This window comes from Equus caballus, chromosome 17, assembly GCF_041296265.1.
Source record: "Equus caballus isolate H_3958 breed thoroughbred chromosome 17, TB-T2T, whole genome shotgun sequence".
Classification (NCBI taxonomy): domain Eukaryota; kingdom Metazoa; phylum Chordata; class Mammalia; order Perissodactyla; family Equidae; genus Equus; species Equus caballus.
Genome location: NC_091700.1, coordinates 67550318 through 67562768, shown reverse-complemented (window position 1 = coordinate 67562768; position 12451 = coordinate 67550318). Strand labels below are relative to the sequence as shown.

Below are 12451 nucleotides of genomic sequence, written 5' to 3'. Positions count from 1 at the left end.
GCATCCTCTAGGGTGGTGTGGAGAGAATATATATGAATTCATAAGGATGGGATAATAATCTGGAATAGACTAGGTCAGACATACCTGTGTTCAAGTTCTGATTTTGCTGTTCACTAGCTGTGTGACCCTGGCAAGTTACTTAACTCTTCTAAGGCTATTTTATCAAAGATAAAATGTGAATAATGATGATATGAGGATAAAATATGATAATGTGTCTAAAGTACTTACAGTTAAAGTGTCTGGCTCATAGTAAGAGCTTAGTCAATGAGAGTGGTTTTGTATTGCTGTGATTACTGTGATTTCTTCTTGAATGGACATCACTGAAATACTATGCAACTGAGTAAACAGAAGATAGATCCTCCAACATAGAACAGAAAAATGAGATACCAGAGAGTAAGCCAGACCTTATAAACCACAGTATTTGGTTCATGTTACTCTGTATGTGTTCATTTCCCTTTGCTATTTCCTCACCTTTTGTAAAGTCACATAAGCATAGTAGTTAGGACTGCAGGCTCTGTAGGACATTATCTCAATGCCCTGGAATTAGCTGGATAGACCAATTCCCTCATACCATCCTTTCTGATGCAATCAGCATTGCTGGTGATAATGGCTAACATATATTGACTGTATCCTAGGTACCAAGCACTGTTCTAAACACTTTACAACTGTTAACCTATTTAAATCTCACAGCCCTAGGAAGTGGTTGCTATTATTGCCTCCATTTGTACAGAGGAGAAAACTGAAGCACAGAGAGGTTAAGTAACTAGCCCTAAAATGACACTGATAGTAAATGGTGGGGCTGGAATTCAATCCCAGGCAGACTGGTTACACAGTCTGTATTCTTAACCACTTCATCCTAATTCCATTCGGGACTATAAGATTGGATTTAAGTTGTCACAGCTTTTTTGTGGTGGCGCTAGTAAAAGGGTAGGATCGATATCCTTCCTCAGCTGTTCATTAGTGTAATCAATAGTATGTGTTGGATATTCGGGTTCACATCCCATCTCTAGCCACCAGCCTATTAGGTGGGTTCGTGAAGACATTGAAAATCAGAGTGGTCATATTCTCTTAACTGTAAGTGTCAGTCATTAAAAGGTAAGATTTGAAAGTCAGGTTCTCTGGTGGTTTACCCAAAGAAGGAAGAGTCTTTTTTATATTAAGATATCTAAAAAGTTCTCACATGCTTAGCAAGAAAGCTAAATTAAGCCTTGCATTGGGTAAAATTATAAACATGCTTTCTGCCTCAGATGAGGCAGTGTATATAAATAGAACAGTTGGTATACATGGTTAATGTATACCAACCATGTGTACATTATATATATGTATAGTTAATGGTATAGCTTCCTTTTTTCCATATAATGTAAATCACCAAATGTGAGCATTTCCATCTGATAAACTGTCAGTCTCAGAAGAGCACATTGTAGGATGCAATGTATGTTACACAACAACCAAGATTGCCCTTTTCTTCAACATCGTGGGTTTTTTTTCTTTCTGTATCCAGCGGTTAGTACTAAGGCCTGAAACCCTTAGTTACAGAACAAAGTAGCTTAGCAGTAATCGAGCCTGTGTGAGGCTAAGAGAAGCATAATGAACATTCCCTGCAAGCTTCCTGCCTAGATGCAGGTGCAGGAATCAGGAGGTCATGAATAATGCATGACATGCAGATTAGCTGGTGGTTTCTCCTACTGGGGTTTTGACTTTGCTACCTGCCTGGCTGCTATATGTGGAAAAAAGGTAGGCGATGGCAAAAAGTGTCACAATGTAGAGACTGAGCTCACAAAAATACTGCATATCCTTTTGAAGAGAAATTTTGGAGGGTAGCTGAAATGCCAACCTTTATGGTCTACTTCATCGGATGAAATCGGCTCCAGGTTATCAATTTACTCACTTTCTTGTTTTACTGTTTTAATTTAGGAAACCTTATAATTATTTGGTCATACGCACACAATCAGGAATTCTATAAAGAGTGTTAAACTGCTATAGAAATTATTTACTTACAGTATTTGACCTATGGATCAATGAAATTTTGCTAAAATACACAAATACCTAGAGAATATTATAATTATAGGTTAAACAGGCCCATTTTTCTGCATTAATATATGCAATCAGAAGCATCAATAAGAGAATACTTCTCTCATCAGACTAGAAATATCAGGGTTAAGGAGGGGCAATAAAAGTAAAACATTCAAAGGATGTTAGAGTGAATTAAAGAACTGAGCGTATTTGGGCTGTTACTCCTTAAAGCTTTATTTAGTAATAAAGTAGGACTCCGATAGCCCAATGGGGTTATAGGGAAGGTTCAAGATGGTTTCCTGCATTTTCTCTTGGGTCAGGGGGCTTTAAGTGGGGAGACATTTTTTGCCTTGCAATTCCATTTTGATAGTTCAAGCAGACAGACAAAAAGAGGAAAAGAGAAGAAAATATGAGTCTTGCTACCTTTTGTATAATTCTTATGCATTTTTATTGCATGTTTTTTTCTCTCTCTTCCCATTTTGGGGTTCTGGAATATGAGCTGGCTTTCATTGCTAGCCGAGTCTGTCATTTCCGCTAGGCCTCACTTTGGATGGATGCCAAGACCAACAGGTGATCCTTGTAGCTGCAAAACAGCAGGAAGTGGGCCGTGCTTGAATGAGACAGTTCACCAGAGGGGCTGTCTGGCCTCTCTCCATCTTTCTGCATAATTAACACCCCCTCCCCCATGCCAAGCGGAAAATCTGTACTGAGCAGCTCAGCTGCAGCAGCCATTGAGAAGCGCTGTGAGGAAAAGAATGTTAATAAGGGATGTTGGAAGAAATAAGCCTTCTGAGTGCAAAGTGCATCTGGCTCTGAATTTACAGGAAGATTGCAGTTGGCCCTACCGAGGGGCTAGAGGTGTATTATCTGTTTGGTAAAGATTTTCACTTGCTAAACAACTGTGGGGAGCTGGGGTTCTAATGAACCTTAGAACTATTGGTTCTAACTGGACTTTAAGACCAGTTTAAAATCCCTGTGTTCTTTCCTTCTTGTCTTGTAAATAAGAGAAATGTCTGAGACATAGCAAGAAAGATAACACAAACTTAAAGACTGCCTAGGTCTCACAAATCTCAGTAAAGATAGAACAAAGCAGGAAGTTGGCCACAAGGAAGTAGGAAGTAGGGCATATTGTGTCGCCAGTTAATGACCCACAAAGGGTTGGAGGCTCAGCAGCTAGCTCCTGATTGGAAGATATCAGCAGTTCCTGGAAGCTTAAACTATTTCCAGTGGATGAGTCCAACCCTGGAAGCTTATAAAACAATATAGTCTTCACTTCTCCACTATGTGGCTAAAGTTTTGAATTGACTTTGCCTTCCTCTTCCAGCTATAGAGCATCACTTTAGAAGACTTTTCTCCTAGAAATACCTCTTCATCCTTCTTTCTTCCCCCATCCCCACGGATTCTTTTCCTGGACATTTGGATTATAGAGGAGATTATTGTAGTTCATTATTATTAATGAACTCTCAGGTTCATTGTCTGGGGGCCTGCAAATTATACTGACGAAAGACAGATCAACAAGAGGGAAGAAAAAACAGTTTATTCATGTAACATGCCCACATGTGGGAGTACTCAGTGATGAGTAACTCAAAGGGGTGGTTAGAATTTGGGGCTTATATACCATTTTAACAAAGGGTAATAAATTGTGGAGAAGTGAGTAGTCAAAAGAGAAGGGAATGTGGCCTTCTAGGGAGGTAGATTGCAGGAAGGTGACTAAAAATGTATGGGGGAAACTAATCGTAATTAAGGGCTATTTATGCAGACACGTCTTGGTGCCATCTCTGGTGATAGGAGTTGTGCATTGTACTCCTCTTCCTAGTATGGGAGAGGGGGACACCTTTACAAATGAAAATTTCCTTTACAAAAGGGAAATTTATGTCCTGCTTTTAGGCATATAACGTGAGGGTAGAGAGCTCCTCCTATATCTACTCAGTTGCCTTCAGCTCAAAATAATCCTTATGCCAAAGTAGTATATTTTGGAGTAGCATATCCTGATGAATTTTATCTTGCTTTTTTTTGAGGAAGATTAGCCCTGAGCTAGTGTCTGCCACCAATCCTCCTCTTTTTTGCTGAGGAAAACTGGCCCTGAGCTAACATCTGTGCCCATCTTCCTCTACTTTATATGTGGGATGCCTGCCACAGCATGGCTTGACAAGCAGTGCATAGGTCCACACCTGGGATCTGACCTGGCAAACCCCAGGCCACCCAAGTGGAAAGTGGGAACTTAACTGCTGTGCCACTGGGCTGGCCCCTTATCTTGCTTTTTAGGGTTTTAAATCTAGAAATTGAAGGGTGTGTACTAAGACTGTTTCTTTGTGCCCCCTCTCTGGGAACACATACCAGAAAGAACCCTTTGAAGGTTAGCATCATAGCTTACATTACTTTTAGCCACTCCTACGCCTGGCGAGGATTAGGTATTGAGTAACTTTTTGTTGAACTGAAAGAATGAATCAGTCAATTAAAACTGGCAGTCCTGCTTTTGGGGGGTCTTCACAGTGAACATTATGATAAACCCTTGTTGTGTTAGAAGTAGTAAAGAAGGAAAGAGAGAGAGCAGGTTTGCAGGCAAAGAAATCTAATTGCATCCATTTACTAAGATGTGATCAAACCTGGGGGATTTTATATTAGGCAAATCTAAAAGAGGTTATTTATAAACCAGATCCCTTTTTGTTTGCTCATTTATAATTGTGAATATGCTCTTTCAGTGACTGGATTACTCTCATCTGCCTACAGGGTACATCCGTCCCCAGTGTCAAGGGTCCGGGGAAATCGAATGAATAATCAGAAGTTTGCTTGGTGAGTATACAGTCTAAGTTAAGAGAATTTATGTCTTACGAGAAATTTTAATAGGGCTGTGTTCAAACAAAAGAGGACTCTTCCCACTGCTCCATAGAGAATACTTTTCCACTAACTGAGCTGTGTAGTGTCCCTTTCCTTCAGAAAGTTCTAAACAAACATGATAGAGTTCCCTTTTTTCAAAGATACTGTAAGCTTTTTAGTGAGATATGGGTGACCACTCAGATTTTTCTCAAGTACCAACTTCCACTTCTCAAGAAGATTTTCGTAGTTAGTTAATCTATTTTGTTAATTTTGGTGATTAGTATTTAGTATTATTTTTTTCTGACTTGAGCCTTAAATATCCAGGGATTTTTTTTTTTTTTTTTTTAATTTAGGGAATACAAAGATCTTTCACTAACTAGTTCTTGAACAAAAATATGGATGGAACTTACCAGAAATGACCTGAAAAGTTATTTCAACCACAAAACATTGATTGTTGATTCCTTAAAGAAGCAATTGAAGGTGTTTCACAAATCTTTCATGTGAAACAAAAAAAAATTAATGTAGGGTTAAAATCCATATTTGATTACATTACTCTATCAACAAAATTAACTTTTCTACATGTAATATATCTTCAAAAGAAGGGAAGAGAAGAAAAAGACAAAATTGAACTGTATACTGTATTTCTTCAAAGGTGAATGGAAATTTACAGAACTCCATTTTTACTTCATTGGGTTGTGCTTAAAATTGGATTTTGATTAAAAACTATGGCTTTTTTTAAAGTATGGGAAGATGATTACCAAAGATGGAGCTCCTAAATTAATTTTACTCCTAAATCAGGATTATTTTTAGACACAAAATAATGATTCTTTGACTTTGAATAGTGCCTAATCAGCTCGCCTCCCTTCCCCCATTAAATCTAATTAACCCTCACAATAGCTTGGTGATGTTGTTAAATATTATGCTTTTCTTTTTCACAGAGGGGGAAATGGAGCACAGAGGATACAGCCATTTGCTTACACACTCTCTGAAAGCTGGGGCATCCTTCGTGGTTTCTCACAGCCACTAAAGCGTATTGTCCCCCGTTAAACCTGGAAAGCTTAGAGAATGATCATGCTCATGGCCATTACACAAAAGGAAAGGGAGAAATCAGGTCCTTTCTTGACTGCATGGAATTGATGTTTCTTCTCACGAAAAGACATATTGTACTAAAGAAACCTTGTTCCATATAGAGAATATGAGATGCTCAAGCGAGCAACTTAAGCTAATGGATAGAGTACCACATTGTCAGTTATGAGATCCAGTTTCTACAGCTTATTTCTCGGTAACTAAATGTGGAACACTGACTAAATAACAAATTTTCTTTCCTTCCCTTTTCCTTTCTGCAGTATTGCAATACCATAACTTGTTCCTACATAATTCATAGCACATTATTTGGTTAGTAAGTTTAAACTACTTTTATCTCCAGTGAAGTAATCCATGAAAAACAAAAAGGATTTTTACTACTAGCTTTGAGAAAATTTGACTTTTACAATTCAGCAACATTTATTTACAGTCCCTGGCACTGTGAAAAGCACTAGATTAGAAAGATAAATAAAACGTGGTTTCTATCCTCACGGGGCTCAATGTCTTACAGGGGAAGAGTGTGTGTGTGTTGTCACACATATATAATATACAATGTTATATGATATCACACAGACAACATATATAATAAAATGTGGATAATGCTCTAAGGAGATATATTTAAAGTGTAATGTTCAGAGATACATGTTATCAACTCTGTTTAAGACCAATTTGAGAGTGCCTAGTAGAGAAGGAGGAAATTATAAAAGAAGAAGGGACTTCCAGAAAACCCATCCTAGAGAAGGTTTTTGAATAAAGACCCAGAATTAGTAGGAAAACAGAGAGCTTGAGATAGTGCCTCCTTTATAGATTGAAACACATACGCAAGGACCTAGAGACATTTCTAAATTAACCACCGTAAGAACATACATGGATTTAATACGTGTGCTTTGTTTGGTCATGAATTAGTTAAAATTACTATTATACATATACTACCTTGAATTTTCCTTAGGTAGATACTGTGAGGCTGGTAGATGGAAATAAATCTCCTGGCTAGGAAGAAGCCCAGTGACTCACTCAGCATCTACATCTATTAAGTGATAAACACTTGCTATTTCTTTATGAAATATTGGCTCTGAAAATCCAGAAAGTTTCAATACTCATGCTAGCAATGGAGATGAAGGGAAAGTGATAGTTGCTCTCCCCAAAATAGAAGTTTGGGATAGTTTATAGAATTAGATGTCAAATTCAATGCTCGTTTGGCTCAGGCTTGAGGTAGATCTGCAAACACTACACGTGAGTGATGTTGGATGATTTTGTGAAGTTGGGTTAGCAAATGCTCCATTCACTTAAAAAATATTGTTCATCAAATAAGCAATTAAACCTCAGTAAAAGATAAAAAGCCTTGAAGTTATAAGTCATGCATAAGGAATGCATAACAATTGGTAGGTTGTAAGTGTCAATGGCTGTGGTTGAGCTATCAAACCAGTGTTTATTACTGAGTAAAGATGGTTTAAAATTTTAAGTAGTGTTTTTCTTTGCATAATGTTAATATGAGAGGCCGCATCCACTGGCCTCATTCCTGTGGGAGCGTTTCCTCTGGAGTTGAAGAAATGTGTGGAAAAGAATGTCTGTTCAAGGCAAACAAACCTGCTGGGATGGAAAGAAAGTGTGGTAACAGATGTACAAATCCAGGAAGGAGATGAAAGCACCAGGATGTCAGGGGTCCAGTGACAGATGTTAGGATGGACCCAGGTTTGCTATAATTATATGGTAATTCCCAGGGATTAAAGAATGGTAATAGGAACTTCTTGCAGGATATATTAGCACTCCAGTAAAGAACATGAGGTCATTGTATGACTCATTTAATATTTAGTTAATCAAAGGTAGCAATCCAGGCCAGACATAAACTCTGTCCGTCAGGATGGCCCTCCCCTCATTGCCACTCCGCTATAGTAATATTTATTGATTTGAGGATTGATGAAGCCTTTGAACTTCAGCGTGTGAACTTCATTCTCTATTTCATTTGTCACATCTCTCCATTTTCCTTCATCATTGGCCTTCAGTAAAGGTGATCATACCCTCCCTTGTCCAATAACTATATAAACCTGTTTTAGAATATTTGCCACTCTTTCTTGTGTATGATAATGCCAACAAAAAATATTTTACTCCATTTTGGGCAAATGTGGAAAATGGGACAAACCTTATTAGAGAGTTGAATGTGCAGATAGACTTTTGTTCTTTGCAGATCTTTTTGCATGAAGCTATTTTATTCTGATATCAAACCCAGAGAGTGGCTGTTTCCAAGTCATCCTTCAGCTGTTTTATCACCAAAGAGATAATAGAAATCTGGAACCTGTGTTTGGTGTGTATGTGTAGGTTGGAGCAGGACAGGGACGGGCTTGGTGGGGAATATCTCTGAACTGAACACTGAAGTTGACTTAAGGCTCCAAAAATTTCTGGGATCAGTGTGAGCATGCCAAAGACACACTCATTAGTATATGCTCATTTTTAGCTTTTCACCTTTTCTTCTCTCCTCTTTGCTTCTCCCTCCACGCTTTTCCATTCCTAAAGTTTTCAAGGATTTGGGCATATCCCCTTGTTTGATGATGGTGGTAGTAGTGGTTGTGATGTGCACCCAAAACATCTCTCAAGGGCTATTATGTGAGATCAGTAGTGGATGACTTTCTGGGTTACTTATATAATGACACAGAAAATAAAGTATTATTAATAGGAATTGTCATCAGGAAAATAGAAGTAATTTTCTCTAACCCATTGGATGCTGCCATTACCAGTCTCAATTATAATTTATTTCTTACCAGCATCCCCGAGATGTTATGTAGCTATGTACACAAAGAGGCTCTAGTTTTAACAGAGTATTTATGCAAATTATGACACATTCTGGGTGTGAATCACATTTCACATTTGGATGTGAAAAAGTTCTGTGTCATCTATTTTTGTGGAGGGCAGCAAGAGCCTTTTTACACTTTGATGTTATATTGTTGGATATATAGTGCTACAGTGAACCTAAATATTTGTATGTATACAGTTGCAAATGTTAGACTTGACCTCATAGAATCTTTCTGAAGGATGTAACTAGTATGGATTTTTGTCATAAAAATAAGAACATTCCTTCTTGTTTACACCTTTTGCGTTATTAGAGGAAGGCACTCAGGTTGCTGATGTTGGAAACCTCTCAGAGAGCTGGAGTAGAGCTATCCCCTTAAGGAGGGCCAGAGCGTTTCCAAATGTAGTGGTTATCAGTTTCAGAGCTGTAAAGGAAAGGTAAACATCATCAAGTTCAGTTCAACTCCTCACTTACCAAATGTAGAAATAAGGCCCAAAGACAAAAATGTAACGTGTCAGATGTAGACATAAACCCAGATCTCTGCACAACTGTCCAGTCATCTTTCCCTGTGTAGCAGTTGGCTACCTGTGGGTGGAGCAAGAGAAATGCTAAGGATTAAGTAAGATGGATGCTTAATTCATTACGAGCTAAGCAGAAGGCTTTTTCTGGGAAATCCCCATGATATTGATGGGCGGAGAAAGAGGAGAAATAGGAGAGGCTTAAGGAAGACATTGCTGCCCACTCCAGTATGTGGCGGCTGCTCCCTGCCAGAATGTTTACTCATCATCTTGCAGATCCTTGCGTGCTCATTATTTATAGATAATATTGATTATGTTGTTTTAATTACCAGACCATTCTACTGCCTTGCTTTTTGACTTACAGAGCAAAAATTATGACAACGTGTATGGACTTGAATATGTGAAAGTTCTGGTTCCCAGAATGTCTGCCTAGCCTTCGTGGTTTTTTTAATCCATATGTGTTGGCAAATAAGTAACAGCAGGTTGCCTTTAGATTTGGTTTGAAAGCATGTTCTCTCCAATGTTTGATAACAGATTTGGAAAATGGGATGCAGTTCGTGTAATCATGAGCCAGTTTGCAGTTTCTCTGAATTACAATGAAAAGAAGTACCCCCAGGGTGTTGCTACATATTAAATCCCTCCAAATTCATGTCTTTTTTTATGTTATAATCCAGTATTGGCTATTAAATTCTTTAATTACTTCCACCACCTCCTCAGATTTAGCTTGGTGATGATTATGTATGCTTTAAACTTGTGTACTATCTCTTAGATTGACCTTATTAAAGGCCTGTGGTCTAATTCGCCTAAATTCTATTACCTAGAATTTTAGCACGAAACCTCATGATCAAAGTGTTTCACATTCCATTTATATCAACTGATTTTTGTGTCTAGTGTTGCTTCAGTCATGATAAAGATGATTTGGGGGAAAAAATTAAAGTAGGTTATTTTCTGTAATTATTTCCTTAATTATAGGAGAATTAGCACTCTAAGAACATACTGAGCCATAAAGATCACCACTTCTGAGACATTTTTCTATTAAAAGTCCATGAGTCTTCTTTTTACCAACCTGCTGCTCAGAATAATATTAGTATCTGGCTGAAAACCTGATATAAGAACCTATAATAGGGCGTGTCAGTATCCTCTCTGTTGATTCCTGGCGTCTTCTCAGCACTGTAGTTAGATGTGGTACTATCTTGTAATAAAACATCTCTGTTATATTAACTGATTTTAGCATAACTGAGAGATATTAGTTCAATATTCAAAAGGACTTGTTTGGGAAATCTAAAAATATGTGGACACTGAACAACATGCTTCTAAATAAAACATGGGTCAAAGGAGAAATTTAAAAAACATATATATGTATATATATATATATTGGGGTTTTTTTTGAGGAAGATTAGCCCTGAGCTAACATCCACCACCAATTTTCCTCTTTTTGCTGAGGAAGATTGACTGTGAACTAACATCCGTGCCCATCCTCCTCCATTTTATATATGGGACGCCTGCCACAGCATGGCTTGATGAGCAGTGCCATGTCTGCATCCGGGATCCAAACCGGCAAACCCTGGACCGCTGAAGCAGAGCACGTGAACTTAACCTGTACGCCACTGGACTGGCCTCTAAAGAGTATTTTTAACTAAAAATGAGAACATAGCTTATGAAAATTTGTGAGATGCATCAAAAGCAATGCAGCAAAGGAAATTTATAGCATCAAATGCATTTTTAGAAAAGAAGAAAGATCTCAGATGGATAATCTAAGTTTCCACCTTAGGAAACCAGAAAAAGAAGAGCAAATTAAATCTAAACTAGGGAGGAGAAAAAGAAATAACAAAATGAATTGTTCATAATTCTGGGATTTGTAGCATATTTTTCATGTAACTGTCATTTTTTTAGGTTGGTTTTATACACTTAAGGATATTTTAAAATTATATAATCGCAAATCATGATTTACTCTGGGAAAGCTACTTAAACTACAGCTTTTTATCTAGAGCTTTAAATTGTGCAGTGTGCATTATTCTCCAGCACAATCCCCCCCTGTTAAACTTGTTCAGATGTAGAACTTTAAAATAATGGTCATGCTGTACTAAAACATGAAGAACAAGAGGAGGTGGGGGTCAGTGAATAATGCAGAAAAAAAACTGTGTCCCAATTTGAAAAAAAAATCTATCTATGATAGCATCAGTATGAACCATGTTATAATTAACATATCAAATTAAAATGAAGATCTTATTTTATATATAGCTAGAGAGGCTGCATTTTTTATGTCTTTCATAATATTTTTCAGTGTATATATTTGGGCTAAAATATTAGCTGATTATAACTGTCTTCTAAATATATATTTGAAAGAATAATGGCTAATATTGGGAGCCAATCAAAAATCCTAATGTGTTCTTGAATATCCTGGAAATGCTGCTCAAGATCATCAATCTTTAAGGGATTCCCCTCTGAGAATGATGGGTGTATACCAGCAGTTTTGTTTTGGTTTTCATCTGTCAGTCATATTTGCAGTGTCATCTTTCTAGCAATGGAGATTTCTCTGTATACACATGGATAGTGAACTAGCAATTTTCAAATTATGTATGTTCTCATCTCACTATAATTTTTCTCAACTGACCACTAGATGTTCATAAAGTTTCTTAGTAATTTCCTTAAAATTGGGTATTTGTTACATTTCTTAATATAGCCCTAGATTACCTAAGGTAGGATCAATATCCTCATAATTAATATATTTTTTAATCAATTTGGAGAGAACAGTAGATTAAAACCCACCCAATATCACACAGGTTTTAGTCACAGCAATTCCACATAAGCCCACAGCTAATAAGTAGCTGGAGAGCTGAGGATCCTACTGGAATCCACTGTCTGCTTGTATTCTATCTAAATTTTCATTCAGTTTAGTCTCCTTTATCAGGTGAGGTTCTTTTGTTGGAAGTAATGGAAACTAACTGAGTCTGGCCAACTTAAGCAAAAGGTAATTTGATAGAAGGACCCGAGGTGGGTTATGGAGTCGAAGGGAAAACAGGAGCTGGGCTTCAGGAAACACAGGAAGCAGGACGTACCCAGAATCCTGGGAGCAGGATTTAATAAGCAGGTGCATCCCTAGAGCGTCAGCTCCAGCTCCTTGAAATCATCTCTCAAAATATCTATTGAGGAAGCCAAAGTCTGATTGGCCCCACCCTGGCTCACGTGTCCTGCCTTGGCCAAGAGAGGGAGGGTGCCTTGGTTAACAATCCCA

General features: G+C 37.8%; 1 protein-coding gene across 7 annotated transcripts in view; it reads left to right on the top strand.

Moving 5' to 3' along the window:
• The window catches only part of KLF12 (KLF transcription factor 12), a 585204-nt gene that overhangs the window by 509716 nt on the left and 63037 nt on the right, over nt 1–12451 (top strand). For all 7 annotated transcript variants that reach the window (XM_070239860.1, XM_001496646.6, XM_070239863.1 and 4 more), the window contains one exon: nt 4744–4806. In XM_070239860.1, the coding sequence (XP_070095961.1) occupies nt 4744–4806 (63 nt within the window). The remainder of the gene's footprint in view (nt 1–4743; nt 4807–12451) is intronic.